The sequence below is a fragment of the Sarcophilus harrisii genome, chromosome 3 (genome assembly GCF_902635505.1).
Source record: "Sarcophilus harrisii chromosome 3, mSarHar1.11, whole genome shotgun sequence".
In the NCBI taxonomy this organism is placed as follows: domain Eukaryota; kingdom Metazoa; phylum Chordata; class Mammalia; order Dasyuromorphia; family Dasyuridae; genus Sarcophilus; species Sarcophilus harrisii.
Window position 1 is genome coordinate 428,631,415 of NC_045428.1, and position 23,518 is coordinate 428,654,932.

Below are 23,518 nucleotides of genomic sequence, written 5' to 3' on the forward strand. Positions count from 1 at the left end.
TTTGGTGTCATTTGCATATAGAGAACAATCAATAGAGGTAAGTCTTCCCATTACTCCACTGAAAGAGCTTTTTTGAAGGTCACCAATAATTGCTTAATCCAATGGTCTTTCTTCAGTTCTCATCCTTAATCTTCCTGCTAGTATGATGTACTGACCACTCACTTCCTTTTAATTATCCTCTTCTCTGCCTTCCATGATGGTGCTACCTCCTGATTCCTTTCTTATTTGAAGACTTCTATTCTTTTTCCCAAGTTATACTGTGTTGATACACAGTTGTTTCCTCCATTAAAACTTGAACTTGAGAGGAGAGAGACTGTCTCAGTTTTTCTTTGTATTGCCAATACTTAGCAAATAGTATGTATTAGTAAATGTTTGCTGAACAACTAATTTGTTAAGTATAAAGATACAATCATGTAAAAGAATTAGAACTTGGAGCTACATAAGGGCATTAATATTTTATATTCTAAAATTTATAGAATCCTGTTGTCTTAAAAATATTTCCAGACATGTGTCAGTGAATACCACTTATAGAAATTGAGGAGAGTAGGTAGTATAATATTTTGGAAAAAGCAGTGACATGGGCAACTATTCTCTTATGCTTAACCACCTCTAATGCTTAGGCTTATCTACAAAAAAGGATTTTGAGGAGAAGAACTTTTTAGAGTCTCGTCCAAATCTACTTCTATAATCCTATAATCTAGCACTCCATTATAGTAACAGCAATTTGCATTTTTATATCTTACTGATGTCTAAAAGGAGAACAGGAGGGAGAAATTCCCCAGCCTCTAGTATAACTACTAATAACATATTTCACTAACACTACAGAGAAATCTGTTCTAAACATGAAAATGCTTTCATGGGACAAAAGTTACCATTTAAGAATGACTTATATTTATGAGCATCAAAGAGGCATTGCCAAATAATTTAACATCACTACATTAGTAAGGCAAACTTTAAAATAGATTACTAATAAAAAAATGTAGTTATAGCTCCATCTCCTTCTTATTATCTTGACATTAAAAAGCCTTACTATGATCTTATAACCCAAACAATGCATTTATGGTCCATAAATAAACAACTATATGCAAGGAAAAAAATGACAAGTTTTTTAAAAAATTGAAAAAGATAAAAATTTCAAATTACTTATTTAATTTTATAATTCATTTTGACAACAATGTTTATAACAATATGTAATAAATGAGTTGCTCATTTAACTCTACTAAAGTCTTATTTGGATGCTTAATTATAATATGGAGCTGATCCTAGATTCTTAAATGTTATATGTCATTGTAATTTTGGGAACTAATGAACAAAAAAGACTTCAAATACAGGCCTGGCATGAGATTATGTGTCTATGATCTGAGAACCATTCAAGATAAATATAGACGAACTCATCACCAGAAGTTTGGTTGACAGGTAATCTATTTATGTTTTTTTGCCATGTGAATTGATGAAACCTTCAGCTAAGACATAAAGGGGTTGTAACCTTTAAACAAATTACAGCAGGGATTTTTGAAATTTTAAGTATGTGCATATTATAAAAAAAACAACAGTTTATGACTAAGGAAATTTATAACTTTCTTGGAACTTGAATATACTTTGTCTCTACCATATTTGTTGAAAAGCATAAAATTTCATCAAACAAATTCATTTTTTTATGCAATAAAAAAATTAAGAGGCAGTTGAGTAGACAGAGGATTAGCTTTGGAAGCAGGAAGATTTGGGTTCAAACCATAACTTTAGAACGCCTCAACCCACATCTTCAGATGTGCTGGTAAATGTTTAAGAAGAGGCTCTCCAAGAAAAAAAAAGAAAAGAAAAGAAAATATCCCCACAACACTTCCTGAAGTTTAATCTACATTATTAACATTTCCTGATTACTATCTTAAGTCTAGATTATTAACAAAATAATATATTACGGCCTGGTTTAGAGTGTTCGTTGACTTTTGAAGTATAAATGCTCAAAGGAAAAATTTAATGATCAGTTGGGTTCAAGCTGGTTCTACAAACCTGGGCCCTGCACTGCAAGACAAACAACTGATTAGAAATAGAATTATTCACTGAACTTTTTGCCTGATAGAACTGATGATTGTTTTAAGATAATTTGGGGGCAACAGGGTTGGTCCCTATGTTTTCTTCATAAAAATCTAAATTTTATACAGATTTCTTTATTTTATCATAGAATTTATTATATTGTCATGCTATTTAATGTCAGCAAATACTTTAGAACTGAATTCCATTGAATTGTAATAGTTTCCTCATTTTATTATGCTCCAATGTGTTTTCTTTAATATTCTTCATACTAGTAATCTCTTCCATTTCTTTTCATGCATCTATTCAGCAAAACAGGTTAGATTTCCATTTTTCAATACAAATATAACTTTCAAAGGATTTCATGTAGCTTAAAATTTCTTAAATAAAAATGTTAAAACCCAAATGTTGTTAGAGAAATGACAAAATGAATATTATAACAGGCATTTTGTATCTGTAAATGTGATCCCTAGTTTGTCTTAATAGTTATATTAAAACCCCAAGGTACAGTTAATAATATTATATGCCTTCTGTCTACATATAAGAAAATATCCTTAAAACCATTTTCTAATTTATAAGCTTATGACAAGTGCAAGCTGTTGAGAAATTAAACTTAAAAGTATGTCTTAAAGTGATAGAAGACCATTATTAACACTATTATAATTGTATACCTTTTACATCAGATCTGACATTTCAGTTTAATATGTTTTGCTAAGGGACTATACCACTTTATAGTTTTTCAATGAAATAAAATCCATTCCAGACGTTTTCACTTTTCTAATATAATTCACCGCAAGGTTTTAAAGCTGCCATCTTTTTTTTCCTTTCTCTTTTCCAAAAGATTAATCCCAAGACATCCATTAATTCTGCAAGAGCCTCATTATGGGTCAATGAGCCAGTAGTGAGCACCTCCATTAACTGTATGAATTTATACTATGTCATCTTAATGACACTTTGTCACTGCTACCTCTTTTGACATCTACACAGCTATTGAAAAAGTAGTATAACAAGTTTGTAAGGCATTAGGAGATATTAATATAAGAAAAATAAGTTATTTGAATTTCATTGCTATTGAACACTGTCCTAGAAGAGGGAAAAGTAGATGTTTGAAAGCTCACTGATCACACTAAGATTATTTCTAGAAAACTTGTATCTGGAAAGGTTAATTTATTAAGACATATCCTTCATCCAACTTGTAGTCATTACCAGAGGAGAAGGCTGATATTAATGAAGATAAAATAAAATTATTTATTTTATGCCAGTTTTCCCAGGGTTTCCAGGCTAATAAAAATATATGCTCTATTGATCAAGTTTAAATCAAAACGAGGAATGAATGTTTTTATTTGCAAATGACCAAAGAAAGTGCACTTTACTATGTCAGTGAAAATAACTAAGACCAAAATATGAACAAGTTAATATTAATGTATTATAAACATAAAGAAGTTTTGAAAAATTAAAAAATTAAAAATAATACATCTGGTTATTTTGAAAACAAAGCTGTCAACTGACAAGAAATTGATTTTGAATTATGCTTGAATGAATTCAGTTGTTCTTTTTTCATTCTTTTTTTCATATGCTTCAGCAGCGTGTTACATTTGAGTTTGAAAATACTTTTGTATAAAGAAAACCAAACCATTCATATATATCCATTCTGACAATTGGATGCAATATGTACAAGTAATATCTTTTCAAATTTTGCATATAAAGATCTATATTTTAATTTTTAAACATAAATTTTTATTTTTTCAATCAGCTTTCAATTACTTTCCTCTTTCCCCCAGTTTAAGGGTGGAAAAAAATTTTAAAACATGTATAGACAAACCATTTTTCAATTGATAAATGACTAAAAAATATAATTTCCAGATGAAATTAAAACCATTTTTAGTCATATGAAAAAATGCTAAAAATCACTACTGATTAGAGAAATTCAAATTAAGACAACTCTGAGGTACCACTTCACACCTCTCATATTACCTAAGATGACAGGAAAAAATAATGATAAATGTTGGAGGGAATGTGGAAAAACTAGGACACATACATTGCTGGTGAAGTTGTGAATTGATCCAACCATTTTGAAGAGCAATTTGGAACTATGCTCAGGACTCTCAAACCATTTATTTTTAATCCAGCAGTTTCTATTGGGTATATATCCCAAAGAGAGCACAAAAAAGGGAAAAGGACCACATGTGCAAAAATGTTTGTAGCAGCCCTTTTTGTGATGGCAAGGAGCTGGAAACTGGGAGGATGCCCATCAGTTGGGGAATGGCTGAATAAGTTATAGTATATGAATGTCATGGAATATTCTTGTTCTATAAGAAACAATCAGCAGGAAGATTTCAAAAAAGCCTGGAAAGACTTACATAAACTAATGTTAAGTGAAGTGAGTAGAATCAAGAGAACATTGTACATAGCAACAAGATTATGTGATGATCCATTGTGATGGACTTGGTTCTTTTTCAACAATGAGATGATTCAGGTTAATTCCAATAGACTTGTAATGAGAGAGCCATCTACATCCTGAAAGAGCACTATGGGGACTAAATGGATCCCGATATAGTATTTTCACCTTTTTGGTTGTTGTTATTGTTTGTTTACTTGCTTGTTTTTTTTTTTTTTTCTTTTTCATTTTTTCCTCCTTTGATCTGATTTTTCTTAGATAGCATAACAAATGTGGAAATATGTTTAGAAGAATTACATGTTTAACTCTTAGATCACTTGCTATCTGGGGGAGGAGGGAGAGGGAAAGAGGGAGAAGAATTTGGAACATAAAGTTTTGCAAGGATGAATGCTGAAAACTATCTTTGCATGTATTTTGAAAAATAAAGAGCTATTATTATTTTTTTAAAAAATGCATAGACACATAAGGCAAGTTTCTGTATTTTTCATGTTTGAAATACAAATATTTGTATAAGTATATATACGTGTGTGTATATACTATTGATATATATATATATACACATATATATGTATATATTTTGATGTGTATGTGAGTACATGAGATTCTGTACTATAAATCTTTTACCTATCAGGAGATGGGTCACCTGTTTCATCATTAATCCTTTGGAATTGTGGTTGATCTTCTTGCCTTTACCATAAATTGTTTTCTTGGTTCTCTTCATTCAGTTGTTATCATTTCATACAAGTCTTCACAAGTTTCTCTGAAACCATTCTCTTCATCATTTCTTATGGTACAATAATAAACTTTATAATACATATAATGCTGAACTGACTATGTGCTGTGTTATTAAACCAGAATTTCAAATGCAAACAGTGTTTTTTGTAAGGACCCTTGCCAACTCCAATAGCTTATGCTTCTATGATTCTAAAAGAGAAAGAAATGTGTCTAGTCATACTACTACCACTTTTAATTTTAAGAACAATTAGGTTATTATACCCATTATACATTATTAACAATTTCTACTATTCATGAAATATATTATAGTTTAATCATAGAATTAGGATAAGAATTTAGACCATTTGCAAGGTGCTCCAATATATATATCAATTCCTTTATAAAAATCCTTGTTTAATCCTTGTTATGCCTATTTCAGTATAATAGTAGGATTAATATTATTTGTGCTTCATTAAAATTATATTGGAATTCTTCATTATGTTCCTCCATAAAATAAAAATCAGGTTTTTAAAATGCTAGTTTTGAGGTATGACTCAGTTTCAGTTCTGGAATAAAACATCTGATGAAGCTACTAGATAACTACCTAACCTGTTTACCAATGCATAGGTTAAAGGGGTCTTAATCTAAGCAGAAAATTATTGATAAAGACAAGGAACATTGGGGGGAGGGTTCTGGGAAGATGGAAGAGTAGGCCAGTAAATTTCAAGCTCTCCAAATTTCCCCCCAAACAGAACAAATTTGTACCTTAGGGTGAACATAGACTGGTGAAAACTCAAGGACAGGAGTCCTCTGGATAGAACTAGTGTAGATCTGAAGAAAGGGATTAATCTTTCTGAAGTGCTAACATCTTCTGGCACAGAAACATCAAGTGGGGACTCTGGCTGGAGCCTCACCCCAAACCATAGAAACTTTCACATCCTAGCCTGTTTGGAGAGTCAGGGTCTGAATCCTGGAAGACCAGGGAACACCAGATTGGGAACACCAGAGGGAACCTCTGCTGACTGGGAATATCAGACCCAGTTGCTCTGGGCAAGAAGGAACCAGCACCTGGTGAGTGCAGAAGCAGCAAAGCAGGGGCCCTGCTGGCTGTGGGCACTTGCAGAAAGGGGAAACACTTGGTTTGGGCTACCAAGGCAGAGGGGATGGCTTGAGATGGCTCCCCACCCACAGAGAATTTATAGAAGAACTTAAAAAAGAATTTAAAAATCAAATGAGAGACATTGAGAAAAAACAAAGATAAACAAATAAATGAAAGCCATCCAAGAAAAACAAGATTATGGGAAAACAGTTAACCAACTAGAAAAGGAGGTAGTCTCTCAAAGATGAAAATAATTCTTTGACAATTAGAATTGGGAAAGGGGAAGCCAATGAAACTATGAGAGACTAAGAAATAAAGAATGAGAAAATAGAACAGAATGTGAAATATAAGAAAAATGACAGATCTGGAGAACAGATAAAGAGAAAATAAAAGAGTAATTAGATTGTCCAGAAAGTTGTGGCCAAAAGAGAGCCTTGACACCATAATACAGGAAATAATCCAAGAAATTTGTCCTGGAGTGATAGAACATGAGGGGAAAGTAGAAATATAAATAAAATCCACTGATCACCATCCCAAAGAGGTAATTTGTGAATTTTATTCCTATCAGTAGGCATTTTTTCAAGAATTAATGTATCATAATGCACATGATTAGGAAATAAGAAATATATCAGTGAATATGTCAGGAATATTATTGTAAAATTTTGAAGCCCCTAGATCAAACAGAAAAATTTGCAAGGAACAAGGGAAAAAAAAAAAACCAATTCAAAATGCTGCAGCTACAATTAGAATTAATTGTTCAAGACTTATTAGTAGCTACAATAAAAGACCAAGGTCCTGCTATCATATCTACCAACAATCAAAAGAATCAGGCCTGCAGCCAAAAATATCATATCCAGCAAACTTATTTATAATATTGAATGAGGATAAATGGACATTCATTGAACTTGAGGATTTTCAGGACTGTTTATCAACCAAATCCAATCTTAACAGAAAAATTAATATATAAGAGTTAGTATCAAAGATAAATTTTAAGGAACTTAATTAACATGGGCAAATTGTTTTTTTAAAGTGGGAAATATATTCTATATACTTAAGGTACTTCAAAAATAATAGGACAGCTCAAAAAAAAGACTGGCAGAGTTAAGGTAAAAAATAGTAATCATGTTATACAAATGAGGTGCAGAAGAATAGACACAGAAGCATTAGAGGGAGAGGAGGGCTCCTAGTTCTGAAAGCTACTCATATAGGGAATGGGTTCAATAAGCAGCTCTGCATAGATGCCAGGAAGGATATAGCACCCTCTAAAATCTAAAAAGAAATAAAAAGGGATAGGTGGATGAGGAAGCAAAGGGGCAGGGAAGAAGACAAGGGAAGGATCCCTGAGTGGGGAGAGGTTAGAAACTGGAAACTGAATGGATGTCCATCAGTTGGAGAATGGCTGAATAAATTGTGGTATATGAAAATTATGGAATATTACTGTTCTGTAAGAAATGACCAACAGGATGATTTCAGAAAGGCCTGAGAGACTTACTACTAACTGATGCTAAGTGAAATGAGCAGGACCAGGAGATCATTATATACTTCAACAACAATACTAGATGATGACCAGTCCTGATGGATCAGGCCATCCTCAGCAACGAGATCAACCAAATCATTTCTAATGGAGCAGTAATGAACTGAACTAGCTATACCCAGAAAAAGAACTCTGGGAGATGACTAAAACCATTACATTGAATTCAGTCCCTATATTTATGCACACCTGCATCTTTGATTTCCTTCACAAGCTAATTGTACAATAACTCAGAGTCTGATTCTTTTTGTACAGCAAAATAATGTTTTGGTCATGTATACTTATTGTGTATCTAAGTTATATTTTAATATATTTAACATCTACTGGTCATCCTGCCATTTAGGGGGGGGGGGGGTAAGAGGTGAAAAATTGGAACAAGAGGTTTGGCAATTGTTAATGCTGTAAAGTTACCCATGTATATATCCTGTAAATTAAAGGCTATTAAATAAAAAAAAAAAAAAAAAAAAAAAAAAGAAGTTTCACATAATGAAAAAAAAAAAAAATAAATAAAAAAAAAAAAAAAAAAAAAAAGAAATAGTAAGGCAAGTTATGGAGCAGAATTTAATTAAAGAGTCAGCAGAGATTGGAAAGATATATGTGTGTGTGTGTGTGTATGTGTGTGTGTGTGTGTTTATATCAACATATGTATACATAAATAGATCATTTCTTAATTGTAGTTTGGGGGTAGTGGAAGGAATGAAAGGGGGGAAAAAGAATAAAGTAAATAAGGTGCATAGCAGATAATCAAAGAACAATTTACAAGGAAGTAAAGAAAAAATGGACACTCATAAAACATAATTTTTTCTACTAATACATATATACTGTCTTGATCTGATAATTTATTGTTGTATATTTTGAATTCTCCCTGATGTTCTGCTGGGCACATGACAATGTTCTCTTTTGTTTTATTTTGTTTTGTATTCTTTTTGTTTTTCTTATTCTGTTTTTTCAAATAAATAAATAAAAAGACAGGAATACTTAAAAATGTATCACTCTTTTAGTCAGATTTTAATTGCTAAAATAAAGCAAATGGTCTTTAACTACCTTCTTTGCATTTACAAAGCATCTATCACAGTTCACTTCCTCATCATTTTTTAATTAGACTACTATGGGAGCTTCCTAATTAGCCTCACTCCTCAAGCCTCTCTCTGTACCACTGAGTTCTCTAGGTAGTTAACCTAAGTGCCTACTATGTGCTAAGCATTCAGTGAAGTACAGGGGATTCAAAATGAGACAAAAGACAGTTTTTGTCCTCAAGAAGCCTACAATTTATAACACAGATTTTAGCCCAACAGAATACTTTTGTTATAAATCTTATTTCTGGGCTCTTTATCTCAATAGCTTTTTGATTTCTCAGAACCATTTCTTAGGAAGGAGTGGTAGAAAAGGATACTAAGTTTGAAGTCAGAAGCCCTTGGAAAAAGTGTTATAAACTTATTCAGACATACTTAATCTAAATATCAGTCTTTAATTTATATCTTCTGAAATTTTCCAATTCAGAAGTTCCACATTATTTATCATAGTGTGGCTGAAAGTATTAGGAGTGTTCATCTCCACTTGAGAGTCCATGGTTAGGGCAGGATAGGGGAAGCATTCAAATAAAGAATATGGTTTTGTCATATGTCCTGGAGCAAAGGTTCTTAACCCGAGTGAGGGCCATGAACTTGTCTTTAAAAAATATTTTGATAGCTGGTTTCCTTTGTAATTCTATGTACTTTCTTTGATGCATTTAAAAATATTATTCTGAGAAGGGGTCCATAGGCTTCATCAGATAAAGAAGTGCATGGCACAAAAAATGGCTAAACTTCAGGAGAAAATAGATTCTTTAAATCTTTAGATCAATTTTCAATGAAAGATTACATTGCTGGAAGAAAAATGTAAGCTTTTAGAATTTGAAAAATCTGGGATTTACTTTAGGTTTTCTTTTTTCCTAATCATGTGCATTATTATACATTAATACTTGAGAAAATACCTACTGATAGGAATAAAATTCACATGCCTCATCTTTCTCTCTCTGTCTCTGTCTCTGTCTCTCTCTCCCCACAAATAAAGGAAGTAAAAGGCAACTGGGACCTTACTATCTTTCATTACTTTAAATTAGAAAAAAAAGTTTTCATAACAGCAAATTTTTATATTCCACAATATGACAATAATGAAACAAATTTGCTTTTTAAATGAAGCACACCTAAACATGGACAAATCTGATCAAGTAGCCTTATTACCAGGGAAAATGAGAACCATGAGAATAAGGAAATGATTTTATTGTTCAGAATCCTGAAAGATTTTTTTTTTTTTTTAAAAGATCACATGTAAATGTACAATAAACTTTTCTATTTAACAATAGTTAAATAATAATGACTATAAAATTACTCTGCTCTTGGCTGTTTCTGTATATTGTATGTATGTTGGTTTAATCTAATATGTATTGTTGCATAATATCCTCAGGCACAGTCAAGTAAAAGCTAAAGCTATACAGAAAAGCCTACATTTTAAATGGGTCTTGTCATTAATGCTTTATTAATTGCCCCAGGCTATGCAAACCCAGGACTGGGCAAGCTATATCAATATGACACTTTAAGGTCAAATCCAGTTCCTGCTGTGTTTTATGGAATAGACCAAATATTGAATTAACAGCAGGAAAGAGCAATTTATTGGGCTTTTCTCCACCTCCTGATTATTTGATTTAAATTAGATTGGATTTTTAAAAGAACAAAACACTTAACCATAGAATTAAAAAAAGAATATTTAATAATTTTCTATTATATATAAGATTATTTTAGAAGTTTAGATGTATATCTTTTAAAATTATGATAATGTGCCAAAAATGAAATGTAAACATTTTTTATTCCCATTTGGAAAAAAATTGAGAGCATATACTTTAGGTTTCAGCAGTTGAAATGCAGGAAAAAAAAAATCCTCTAATTCCTAAATTTACTAAAGCTTACCTTTACATCTGATGTATCTCTTTGGCTTGTTCTCCAAGATCTTGCAACTGATGAGAAGGTTCGATCTGGATGGTCAAATTTCCCATCATTTGCATTAAGAAAGAATGTTGTGAAAGGTTCCTAAACAAAACAAAACAAAACAAAACACAATATTAATGATCATTCATAATAGATGATGAGAATCTTTCCAAGTTACAGTGATAACTATTTTACATTACTATGGTACCCTGAAATTTCTGAGATTTCATTACTTTCTAGTATTCCCTCTACTGATGTAAGGTCACAACCTTTTGAAATTATTTAATCTACTTGTTTACCTTAGTTCAATTTTTTAACTACTAAGAAAAAACTGTCTTAGGTTAGATGAAACCTTATTTTTTTCTTAGTTATTTAACTGTAATCCATTTCTTTTCTGCCCTTAAGCAAAGTAATTTTTCTTAACATATATGTGTACATGCATATGCAAAGAGAAAAAGAGGAGAGGGAAGGAGAAGAAAATGAAAGATGAAGAGAAACAGGAAGAGGAGACAGAAACAGACAAGAGACACAGACATTTTGGAGTGGATTATGAAGCATAGATTTCATAGTGCAGTGAAGGGTAGAGGAATATCAAAGAGACAACAGAAAAAATGAGTGAGGTTGTGCCTGGGACTTCATTGGTTACTCATCCAAAATGTGCATATACAACTAGATAATGATGAAATTACCACAAAATTTGTCCTGGAAATGATGTGAGATATAGCAACTTCATTGAAATTATCATCGAAGACAATAATGTAAAAGAAAAAAATCTTAAACTACATCAGAACTCAATTCAACATGATAATGAGTCGTCTTGACCACAATGAACTGGTAACAAAACATGTTTTTCTCCTTGACTTAGAGAGGTATGAAAGTGGAACAAAACACAACTTGTAAAACAAAATTCAATGTTTTGGTCTGTTTTGCTTACTTTGTTACAAAGGGAGAGTTTTATTGGGAATTGACAGTGATGCTAAGAATACAAAAAAGCATAGATAAACATGAAAGGATAAGAATTAAAATTAAGTTGAGAGAGAATGTTTTTTGGGACTTTCCCCTCTACATTTGCTTTGTTGGCACTTTAGTGACTACTTAAAAATAATTAGGAATGAAATTTCTGGTGATTTCCCAAATAGTTTCAGTCAAACAAATTGCCAATGTTTATAGAACTGTGATGGTGTAGTAGATTCTCCACATCTTATATTTTCCTAATATATAAAATTTTTTTCTGATTCTAAAATCAATGTGAATAGAAGAAATATGCATGAATAAATTAGAAATTCCATACTTGCATTTAAAAAGCCTCTCTTTGTAGGTTTAGTTAACAGAATTTTAATATTCTTTCCTACATGGAATTTTATTTCTTATCAGTCAGTAGTACCTAACCCAGTGCTCTGAACTCAATCAGTAATTGATGTTTGTTGAATAAATGATTGAACTGTGCCTAATTAACCTTGCCAATTCAATCCATTCCAGTCCCAGTCAACATGGTGATACAATTAACAGATAGTCCCTGACCTCAAAGAGCTTAAAATCTAAAGGATTAAAGCCTATTATTACAGTTGTGTATAAAAGCAATTTTATTAATTTATTCAACACATTTATTGAGTGCTAGAACCAAGATGGTAGAAAATAAGCTGGAAATCATCTGAACTCTCCCAAATTCATATCCAAATAACTATAAAATAGAGCCTCAAAACAAATTCTGCAATAGCAGAACAAACAAAAAGACAGGATAAAATAATTTTCCAGCCTAATACAACTTGGAAGATTGTCAGGAAAGATGATGTCTCATTTGGATAAAGGGGGAATGCAGTTCAAGGCCGGCAAGCATTAGGTCCCAGTGCAAGTCAATGATAAGATCTGGTGGCCATGGTGTAACAGCTAGATGACATAGTAGACATTGTTCCAGATCTGAAGTCAGAAAGATCTGAGTTCAAATTTGACCTCAGACATTTTCTAGTTATGTAACAAATCACCTTTTCACAATCACAATTTCTTCATCTGTAAAATGGGGATAATAACAGCATCTGCTTCCCAAAGTTGTTGTGAGGATCAATGAAATAATAATGGAAAGATGTTTAGCACAGTGCCAGGAACATGACAAGCACTGTTTAAATATTGGCCATTTCTGTTATTTATAACAATACTTTTTTTTCTCTAGTTCTTCAAGAGACCAGTCTTTCCTAGTTTTCTTCCTAACTTTCTGACCATTTCATTTCAGTTTCTTTTGATGGATGGATTATCATCCAAGTCATGTCTGCTAACTATGGATGTCCCCTAAGGCTCTGTCATAGGCCCTCTTCTCTTTTCCCTCTATACTACTCCACTGGTGATCTCATCAGTTCCCATGGATTCAATTATTATCTCTAAATTGATGATTCTTAAATCTACTTTAACTGTCCAATAGAATTTGAATGAACTATTCCATAGACATCTCAAGCCCAGTATGTTCAAAACCAAACTCAGTGCCTTTATTCCAATCTATCTCCTTTTTGTCAAGGGCACCACCATTCTTCCCAGTCATTCAGGCTCATAACTGTACTATCATGCTTGATTCCTTAGTTGTATTCATCCAACATACCTTCTGTTCAAGTTTTACCATTTCTACCTTCACAATATCTGATACTGCCACCATATTGGTAGAGGCCATCATCACCTCAAGCTTAGACTACTGAAATAGTCACTGATCCAGGGTCAAATATAAAATCCTTTTGCTTTTCTTTTATTATCTTTCACAATCTAGCTGAGGTTTTTATTTTTTCTTATACTTTATTCCTCCTTCCATATGCTCTAAAATTCAGTTATATTCTATTCCTTCTGATGCCTTGCCAGACATTCTCCCCACTCCATACCTTTTCAGTGGCTAACCACTCTACCTGGTATGTTTATTTTCAGCTATGCCGCTTTAGTTTTTCTGGCTTTCAGACTCAGCTCTAATTCTACCTTCTGCAAAATACCTCTTCCAGTCCCCTGTTATCCCCCCCCTTTCCCTCTGAGGTGATAGTTTATTTATAAGTGTTGTAAATATTTTATATCTTTCACACTTATTTATTTGCATGTTGTCTCTCTTAGTAGAATATGAGAGTAAGGCCTATGTTTTTCCTTTTCACTATCTCCAATTCTAAGGTCAAAATTTACAAATAGAAACCAAGCAATCAACAAACATTTATTAAAAGCTTATTATGTGCCTGACATTGTGCTGAGTACTGGAGCAAAAGATAGTCCCTGCCTTAAGAGAGTTCATAATGTAATGGGAAAGACAACGAATACATATAAACAAACAACAGAAGATAAATGGGAAATCATTTAGAGAGGGAAGGCCCTAAAATTAAGAGGAAGTGGGGAAAGACATCCTTTAGAAAATGGGATTATTTAAAGGAAGCCAGGGATATCGATAAGCAGAGATCAGAAAGGAGAGCACTCCAAGTATGAGAGAGAGAGAGAGCGGAAAAGAAAAATGTCCTGAGCAGAGAGCACCCTCTTCTTGAAACAGTCAGGAGACTAATGGTACTTAAAGAATATGAGGCAGACAACAAGGCACAAAAAGACTGAAGAAACAGGAGGGGGCGAGGTTATAAAAGACTGACAGACAAGCAGAAGATTTTGTATTTGATCCTAGAAGTTGTGGGGAGTGACTGGAGTTTATTAGGTAGAGGCAGAAAGGGGTGACTTAATTGAATTTATGCTTTGGAAATCACTTTAGTGTCTAGTGTCTGAATGGAGGTTGGATTGGGATGGGGAAGCAGGCAGACCCTCTAGCAAGCCATTGCAATAATTCCAAGGATGAGATGATGAGTTTGTTTTTGAGTAGTGATGGTGTCAGAAAGAGAAGTGGGCATAATTCAGTTAAAAAAGTGAAAATCGACAGGCTTTGACAACAAGGTGGAGAGGAATAAGAGATAGTGAGGAATCCAAGATGACTCTTAGGTTGTGAGTTTGAGGAATGGGGAGGATGGTGTACTCCTCTACTGTAACAGGGAAGGAAGGAGAGTTTTTTGGGAAAATTAATGATTTTTCTTGGGATCTGAGTTTAAGATGTCTACTAGACATCCAGCTTGAAGTGTGTGAAGAGCAGGTGACATGAGATTGGAAGTCAGCAGAGAGGTCATTGGGGCAGGAAAGGTACATTAGAGATAGCAATTAAATCTATGGGAGCTGATGAGATCACCAAGTATAGAGGGAGAAGAAAGGGGAGTCTAGGATAGAACCCCAAGAACACCTACAATTAGTGGGTTTCATTTGAAAGAAGACTCAGCAAAAGGAGACAGAGAAGGTATTGTCAGGTAGGAGGAGAACCAAGAGAGAAAGTGCTTAATAAATACTTGTTGACTTGATCTGAATTCTTGTTGGACTATTGGTTGATCTATTCATCATCTTGTCTCTTGTTTTCCCCTCTCCAGTTCTAAATTGCATCCAACTATAAAGGAGATATTTCTTTTAAAATTATTTATTTTTATAAGCATTTTATTATCTCTCCCCATCACAGTATCTATTAGTTAAGCAATTTTTAAAAAGCAAGAAAGAAAACCAAGACTCTAACAGATATGAGTAGTTCACTGCATTTTAAGTCTATCACCTCTCTGGTAGGAGATAATGTGTTTCATTTTTAGTCCTTTGAACTTATAGGAGTGTTTCAAAGTTGTTTTTCTACATGATATCCTTACATAAAATATTCTTCTAATTCTGCTTATTTTACCCTGGATCATCTCATATGGGTCTTCCAATGTCATTTGAAGCTGCCGATTTCACCATTTCTTATGGCACAATAACATTCTTCCACATTAATATACCACAGCTAGTTTTGCTATTCCTTTTAGTATTCCCTTAGTAAAAAGGTATTCCTAAAGCACATAATCTGACCAAGTCACTTGTCCACTTTTCTACTAACCCTGGCTTCCAGGGTTCCCTATTAACTTTAAAATTTAAAAACTAAACAATTGGCGTGGCATTTAAAGTCTTTTGCAATTTGGTTCAAACATTTTCCAGATTGATATTCTATTATTCCCTTTCATGAACTTTATTATTTCAGCTAAACTGGCCTACTTATATGACAGTCCATTGCCAATTTCCATGTCATTGTACAGCTTGTCCCTCATACCTAGAAAGTTCTTTCTTCACTTTTATCTTTATGGCATCCCTATTGTTCTTCAAACTGTAACATGGATACAACCTCCTAGAAGAAGTGTCTGATTACAAGAACACAGATTTAGTGCTTGAGGGGACTCAGGGTCATCTTTCTCATTTAATAGAGGAAGATTCAGAGAGATGATCTATTTTCTGTATCTAGGAATGAACTGCCAAAGGTACCTAAATAGTAGCTTTATTTTATAATATACAATAATACCTTAGTTTAAGTACCGTGTTTTTTAGTGAACTATAGGGCCAGTTAATTTAGCAGTATGTTGCAAATGCCAAAAAAAAAAAAAAGCTAATAGAAACCCAAAGTTATGAAAACAATAATCATTATAATCTATCCTGATCAGGTAACATCTAAGGGTACTGTCTAGTTTTATGTAATGCCATGTTAGAAAGGTTGCAACAAGCTGGGGTATTATAGTCAGAGAATCATGCCATGTGAAAATAAGTTGAATGAGGAAGGAATATTTGACATGGAGAAAAGAAAACTTAGGAGGGGATAATTTAAAATGAATTAACAATAAGAAAAGACTTTATACTACATTTAATTGTCAGTTGGTAAGGTAGGTACCAAGTGGTGTGATAGTACTGAACCTCAGAATCAGAAAGACTTGAATTAAAACCCAGCCTTAGATACCTGGTTAAATCACTTAAGTTTTCTCTCACAGGTTAATCTTTCCAGAATATCATAAGAGATATTGCAAAGCATTCAGCAAAACTTTAAAACATTATACAAAATTTGGCAAATTTTATTAAAGTGCTACAAATATGTTGATTTTTTGTCTGATTTTTCTTATACAATATGACAAACTTGGAAAAAAGGATTGCATATATTTAGTCTGTCATTAGGCTGCTTGTTGTCTTGGGGAGGGAGAAAGTAAGGATAAAAATTTGGAACACAGTCATATAAAGTCTTAAGAGAACAATAGTTTTGAAATATTATAATTAGGACTCAATAGTCTTTTAAAATAGACACTTTCTATTTTCATGAGTGGGACAAGGAAGTAACTTGAACTTCTAATTTTCCTTTGTTTTCCTCATGTTAGATTTTTTTATCTGTATACACATACAAAAAAGAGACTATAATAAACACTAGTACTTTTCTACAGAAATGAGAAGTCTATAGCTCTTAACATAAAAAAAGAAGCAAAATAATGGAGCACCAAGAATGGAAAATGGATACCCTCTTTTAAACATAGGTTCATTTCAAGGCTGATTATACAGATTAACATAATTTAATGAAATGGGCTAGAAGGTTGAATCAAAGGAGTCAGATGAGTAAATTAATCAGTTTCAAAAGTTCTTTCTGAATAGGAAAGAAAAAAATTGGCAGGCATTTTTTTTTTCTTTAAACTTCACTGGAATAGAGAATTCCCAGAGAGTAAAGTCCTTTTATCCCTATAGATCAGTAACTTTTTAAAAATTTAGCATCTTAGAAAGTTTCCTGGGGGGAATTTAAAATTTATTTTGACTTGCCCAAAGTCACAAAAATAAAGTGTCATAAGTGAGAGCTGAATCCAGGTTTTCCTGACTTAAAAGCTTATTCTCTGTCTTAGAAAAGTCCTCAGAAAACAAAGTGAAGTAGAAAACAAAATATCTGTACAATTCCTAGTCTTGTTTATGATCAGTTAGATATATACTGGTAAACTTGGTATTTAAGGAAAAGGAAAAGTAAATACATGGAGTTTCTGGTTTTTTTTTTTTTTTGTTTTGTTTTGTTTTTGTTTTATGGATATCACTTTGACTGTAAGACAATGGAGAATCCTCAGAAATAAATGTCCTTATAGCAATAAGGTTAAGTAGATATCTGAAGTCCTATAAAGAATATTCAACTATCTTAAGTATAATATATAATAAGTATTAAACCTGAATTTATTTTTCCCTTTAATAAATAGAGACGTTGTTTTGAAATTTTTTCACCTAAAAAAGCACATTAAACAATTTGTCTCCACTTAGCAATTTCTAATATACATTTTTGACATTGATTTTGAGTGTATAATCTTAATCTTTAAGTAGTACAGTTATCTATTGTATTCTTTCTACTTAGCATGACAGTTTTTAATAAAGAAATTTAAATCAAATAATCACTAAACTTTAATGACCCTTTGCCCTCTTCCTGACCTAAATGTTACATAGCTACTTGGTTTACACTAAGAAAGAAGATTAGAAAGTTGTTATTATCTCTGTGGCTCAGCATTCTGAGGATATGTACTTAAAAATAACAAAGAAAATTTAATTTATGATGAAATATATTTAATCTAATCCATCAAGTAATTATTAAGTACTTATACTTGATAAAAAAAACCATTAGGGTAATCACTAGAAATATGAAAATTTAATAGACAGGGACAGAGTTCCCTGTTCTGGATCCTCAAAATACTTTTTATTGACTATTTCAATGGGTCCTCCACATTTAAATGTTAATCTTTTTTGTACCTATTAAATGTTTCATAGACAAATACAAAAAAAAAGAGAGACTATAATAAACATTTGCATTTTTCTACAAGAATGAGAAAACCACCATTTAAATATAAAATAATGCAAAAATCAGTGGCACTAAGAATGGAAAGCAGATCTCCCTCCACAGACCTCTGTTCATTTCAATGCCTTTTATATAGATTAACATGATGAAAATGGTCCAGAAGGTTGAGTTAGAGAATGTATAAATTAATCAGTTTCAAAATTATTTTTGAATAAGAAAGAAAAAATGGTTGGCAAGTCAATGGCATCTATGGGAGAGAAGATATAGTTTTCAATTTTAATGAAATCACTCTTGGGGTAAAATAACTAGAACCTTCAAGAGAACTGAGAATAGCACACACAGTGTGTGTGTGTGTGTGTGTGTGTGTGTGTGTGTGTGTGTATGCATGTGTGGATATACATATATCTATATGTGGTTTTCCCACTCTAATAGGAAAAGAATCTTAGTCTCCAGATTACATCAATGACTTCTTGAGCCCCATCTTTCTCGGATTCACAATACCTACTATCTATATAACTACTCTTTTTTTCTTCATCTTAGAAATTAATGTGATAACAGACAATAAATATTTTTTAACCTACAGTTAACTTTTGACTATTCAAGTCAATCTTATTGAAATAGCTGAAGGATCTCTAAAATAAGTGTTAAATGAAATCCAAAAATGACACAAAAACTTTGCTACTTTGATTACAACTTAGCTATTATGATGTCTAAAATGAATTTGTACCTCTGTTACAAGTCTTGTGAAGTTGATGAGGTCCAGAATGGTGTGTTGAACAGAGAAAAACTAAAGAACTAATCTAATCCTTGACACAAGCAGGGAGAAGGTATTGATAGAGATCAGTTTAGCTCCATGGTCCCACCCTTTGGGGAGGTTGTCCAGCCAGAAATTCAAGTTATGTCAAACCCCTGAAACCCACCCTCTGTAGGGTTCTTGACCAGTCTCACCTTGCTCTGCCCTGTCAGAAATCCCATCATGTTCCTGAGGTTAAATTTTCCTATAAAATCTACTTATGGGCCATCTACTAGCTATTGCCCTTCTTTGGGTGCTCTCTGCCTCATAGTTATCTTTCTCCTTACCCTCTCTCCCCCATGCCATGTGGCATCACTCAATTCCATCATGTTTCTCAATCTTACTTTTCCTCCTTATGGCTAACTAACTCTTTTAGGGCACTAAGTCCCTTTCTGGATTTAGCCTACCAGCTAAAGAGATGGCCCAACCTCATGAGGTGCTCTCTTTCTACTGTGTAATTGTGAGTTCCACTGATGAATTTGTTTTTCATATACTCTTCCACTCTGTTTCATATTTACTATTACTGGTATCTATTGTATCCTTTCATTTTGTTTGTCATCTATTCCCCTAAATAAATCTTTTTTTTTTTTTTTTTTTTTTTTTTTACGAAAGAGAATGGTTATTGTGAATTCTTCACATGATTGAAACTCAACTTTTGGTGCTTACCATCATCTGGTTGTCTACATCATCCACATCAGAGTCACTGATAAATAATAAAGAACAGACTCAGAAAGCAAGATGAGTAGGGAAAAGCAATGAAGCTGTATAATCTACAAACTGGATATTCAATTACAGTCTTTTAAAATTATGTTTTGACTGTCTCCACCACTGAACTAAAACACTTAAAAAAAATACTCTTTTATCTCCTTCCAAACCCTCTCCCTCCCAACACAATTTAATTTAAACTATGGCAACAATCACTACCACCACCACCATCACCACAATCCATCAGGCTAAAACTTCAGTAAGTACAGAAAATGTAAGCTATGATTGTGTGTGTGTGTGTGTATGTGTGTGTGTGTGCGCGTGCACGTGCGTGTGTGTACTATAAATAATAGAACTTCAGTGATGAAAAAGCTATTTTGCAAGATTTCTTTGTATACAGCTAATGAATGCCTGAAAGCAACAAAAGAGAATTAGAAACCCATCAGTGAGGTTTTGTGAGCTATATTTAGTTTATTATTTTACTTTTATCCAAGGGAGGATGTAAAAACCCCTATAAATTCTTGGATATTACTTCTGAATTCTAATATGACTGAATATTTTATTTGCATTTAGTTCATGTGTTATTTTATTAAACAGGATCCTATATAAATGAATTTTATAATTAGCTTTCTTTACTGAATTATATATAATTTTGCTGGGATTATGAAGCAATCTTTTTATTTTGGCACTTAAAGAATATATTTTCCCTTCAATCTTTTAGATAATTTAAATGTATTCTACTTGAAGGTTTTTTGCTACCTTTATCAAATGCAGGTTAAATGAAGAATAGTAAAAGCAAAAACTTAAAAACACGTGAAGAATGTGGAAGAATTACTTGTTTTTGTGATTGTTCATAAAGAAGATTATTGAGAGAAATAACGGTGTATAAAATAGGGAGCCATTTTGTGATTGGGAAGACGTGTTCTAGTCTTGCCTAATTATATATATAACTTGCCACAGTTATAATTCACTTAACTACTCTGCTGGGCCTTAGTTTTTTAAATTTGTAAACTAAGGAGGCAGGAGCAGATAGCCTCTGAGGTCCCTTCCATCTCTTCCACTTTGCTTTATGATCCTATGAACTTCCTAAATGCTTCTCTAATAGGCTTTCCAAGACTTCTTTTACCTTCTACTTTGATTAATTTGCAGGAACTTTGACACAACTCTTTAAGTTACTAATCTTTTTCTGTACTGCATTATAAATAATAATTTGCAAAAATGTTATAAGATGTTTTAACTTCAACAGTAAAGACTAAATGAGAAATGACTGTTAATAATCAATTACTAATTTATGGGGGTGGATGTTGGGACACAGGGTTTTTTCCCTTTCAATTTCCTCAAAGTCCAGTCCTTGTGAAGGATATTATGGTGATGAGACTGCCCAATTCCTTTGGATATCTGCTTTTGGCCCCACTCAACTAGACCACCTTATAAAGAGAACTGAATGAGGTGAATTTGGGACTCGTATTCTCTTCAGGTAGGATTGGGGATCCCTTTTGTTTAGATTGCTTGAGACAGGTTTGGGATGGTTGTAGAGTTCAGTAAGAGTGACATAATCAAAGTCATGTCCCCCATTAGAAATGGTCTATCTCTCATTAATTTTTTTTCCTTTGAGAGGCAATTAGGGTTGCCTACACAGCTAGTGGTAAATGTTAAGTGTCTGAGACCAGATTTGAACTCAAGGTCCTCCCGACCTCCAGAGCTGGTGCTCTATTCACTAGCTGCCCCTATTTTTTTAAAATTAAGAAAAAAAAAACTTAACAGATATTAGGAAACACAAGCATTTCCACCCACAAGAAATAAAAGTAAGGCATAAGAAACTGAATTTCTGTTACATGCAATTTAAACTTTAAAATATATATTGAATTTAACAAGACTGTATCAAAATTATTGTCTGTGTCCTCATCTGTACTTTGTTGTTATGTTAAAAAGTTTGTTTGATGCTTTTTGGGGGTATTTTTTTTAAATCACTAACTCAACTTATCCTCTGCCCCCACCTTCTGACAAAGAAGCCTTCACTTAAAATAAATACATATAATAAAACAAAACAAATCAACATATTGGTCATGTCTGAAATTCATCCTGTATCTCCAGTTGATTACCTCTCTCTTCCCAGAGGTCAAAGGATCCTAGACCTAGAACTAGCTACCATTCAGTTCAAACCTCTCATTTTGCCTACTGGGGAACTGAGATGCAGGAGGATAAATCACAGAGGTAACAAGCATTAGAGAAGGGGTTTGAACCCAGATCTTCTGACTCCAAAGCCAGGACCCTTTCCACACTCCCATGCTTCAGTTTTTCTAAAAGCTATGTCTCTATGATTGTAGTCTAAGGTTGCATTAACATATTTGTTTGACTTACAATATTGCTGTCTCACTTGCAGACCACTGAATTTCTCAGCTCTATTGCCCCTACTCTACCGCCCCAACAAACTGCTAACCTCATCTTATAGTTATAAAAGTGATGTGTTGAACCTAAATGGAAGATTTTACATTCATTCTTATTGAATGTCACCTTACTAGATTGAGGTAGCTAAGTGGCACAGTGGATAGAGCACTAAGTCTGGTGTCACGAGTTTACATCTGGCCTCAAACACTTATTAGATGTGTGATGATGAGTATGCCTATGTCTACTTCAATTTCCCCCTCTGTAAAATGGGGATAATAATAGCACATGCTTTCCAGGGTTGTTGAGAGGATAAAATGAGTTAACATTTATAAAACACTTTGCAAACCTCAAAGTGTTGTATATAAATGCTATTGTTATCATCACTATCATCATTATTATTGTTATTCCCAGTGCTCTAACCTGTCAATTCTTTTGTATCCTGAGCTATCCCCTCTCAGTTCAATGTTATGTAAAAATTTGAAGAATATATCATCTATACTTTTATCTAGGTCATTGATAAAAGTAACAAACAACATGGAACCAAACTGGAGATTTCTTGCTTATCTAGCAACAAATCATTAAAAAGTATTCTTTGAGAAAAGACATTTAATTAGCTCTAAATGAACTTAATTGTATTATAACATACCACATTATACCAATATATCTTCTCAAAAATGAAATACTATTACAATTGCTTAAATTCCCCTGGTCTCCTAGCTTAGCAAAATCCTTTCAAATAACGAAATAAGGATTTTGCTAAGTTAGTCTGTTGCTCTTAAAGAAGCTCTGATCATTGTTTGTAATCATGGCTTTTTTTCCCTAGGGAGGTGCCTACTGACCATCTAGTTTAATGATCCATTCTGGAATTTTCCTAAGAACAGAAGCTCTTTAAAACCATTCTGGTATCAAGTACTAATAAAGCCGATGTTTCAGATCCAATTCTGCCATCAACTAGCTATAGTACTCTAGTCAAGTGACTTGACTTCTCTGGGCCTCCATTAGTTCTTCCACAAACTGTGATAACCTCTATGGTCTGTTGTTTAAACAACTGGTTGATTATGTTTGGAGAGACATTTTTCAAAATTTAAATACTATGTAATATCATTATAATAATGATGATTCTCATTGTCTAACATGGGGCCTGCAAAAAGTAGAAATTTAATAAATACTTGTTCCTTGTCTACCTACGTAAAAGTAATCTTTCCTTCTTTAGAAACAGCTTGGCACTTTTCTACCTCTTAATATTTACTATATTTCATTCTGTACTGTGGT

The 23,518-nt window shown here is 32.9% G+C and overlaps 1 protein-coding gene across 8 annotated transcripts in view; it reads right to left on the reverse strand.

The window, feature by feature from the left end:
* The window catches only part of NBEA (neurobeachin), a 727,838-nt gene that overhangs the window by 69,313 nt on the left and 635,007 nt on the right, over nucleotides 1–23,518 (reverse strand). For all 8 annotated transcript variants that reach the window (XM_031960710.1, XM_031960705.1, XM_031960707.1 and 5 more), the window contains one exon: nucleotides 10,719–10,838. In XM_031960710.1, the coding sequence (XP_031816570.1) occupies nucleotides 10,719–10,838 (120 nt within the window). The remainder of the gene's footprint in view (nucleotides 1–10,718; nucleotides 10,839–23,518) is intronic.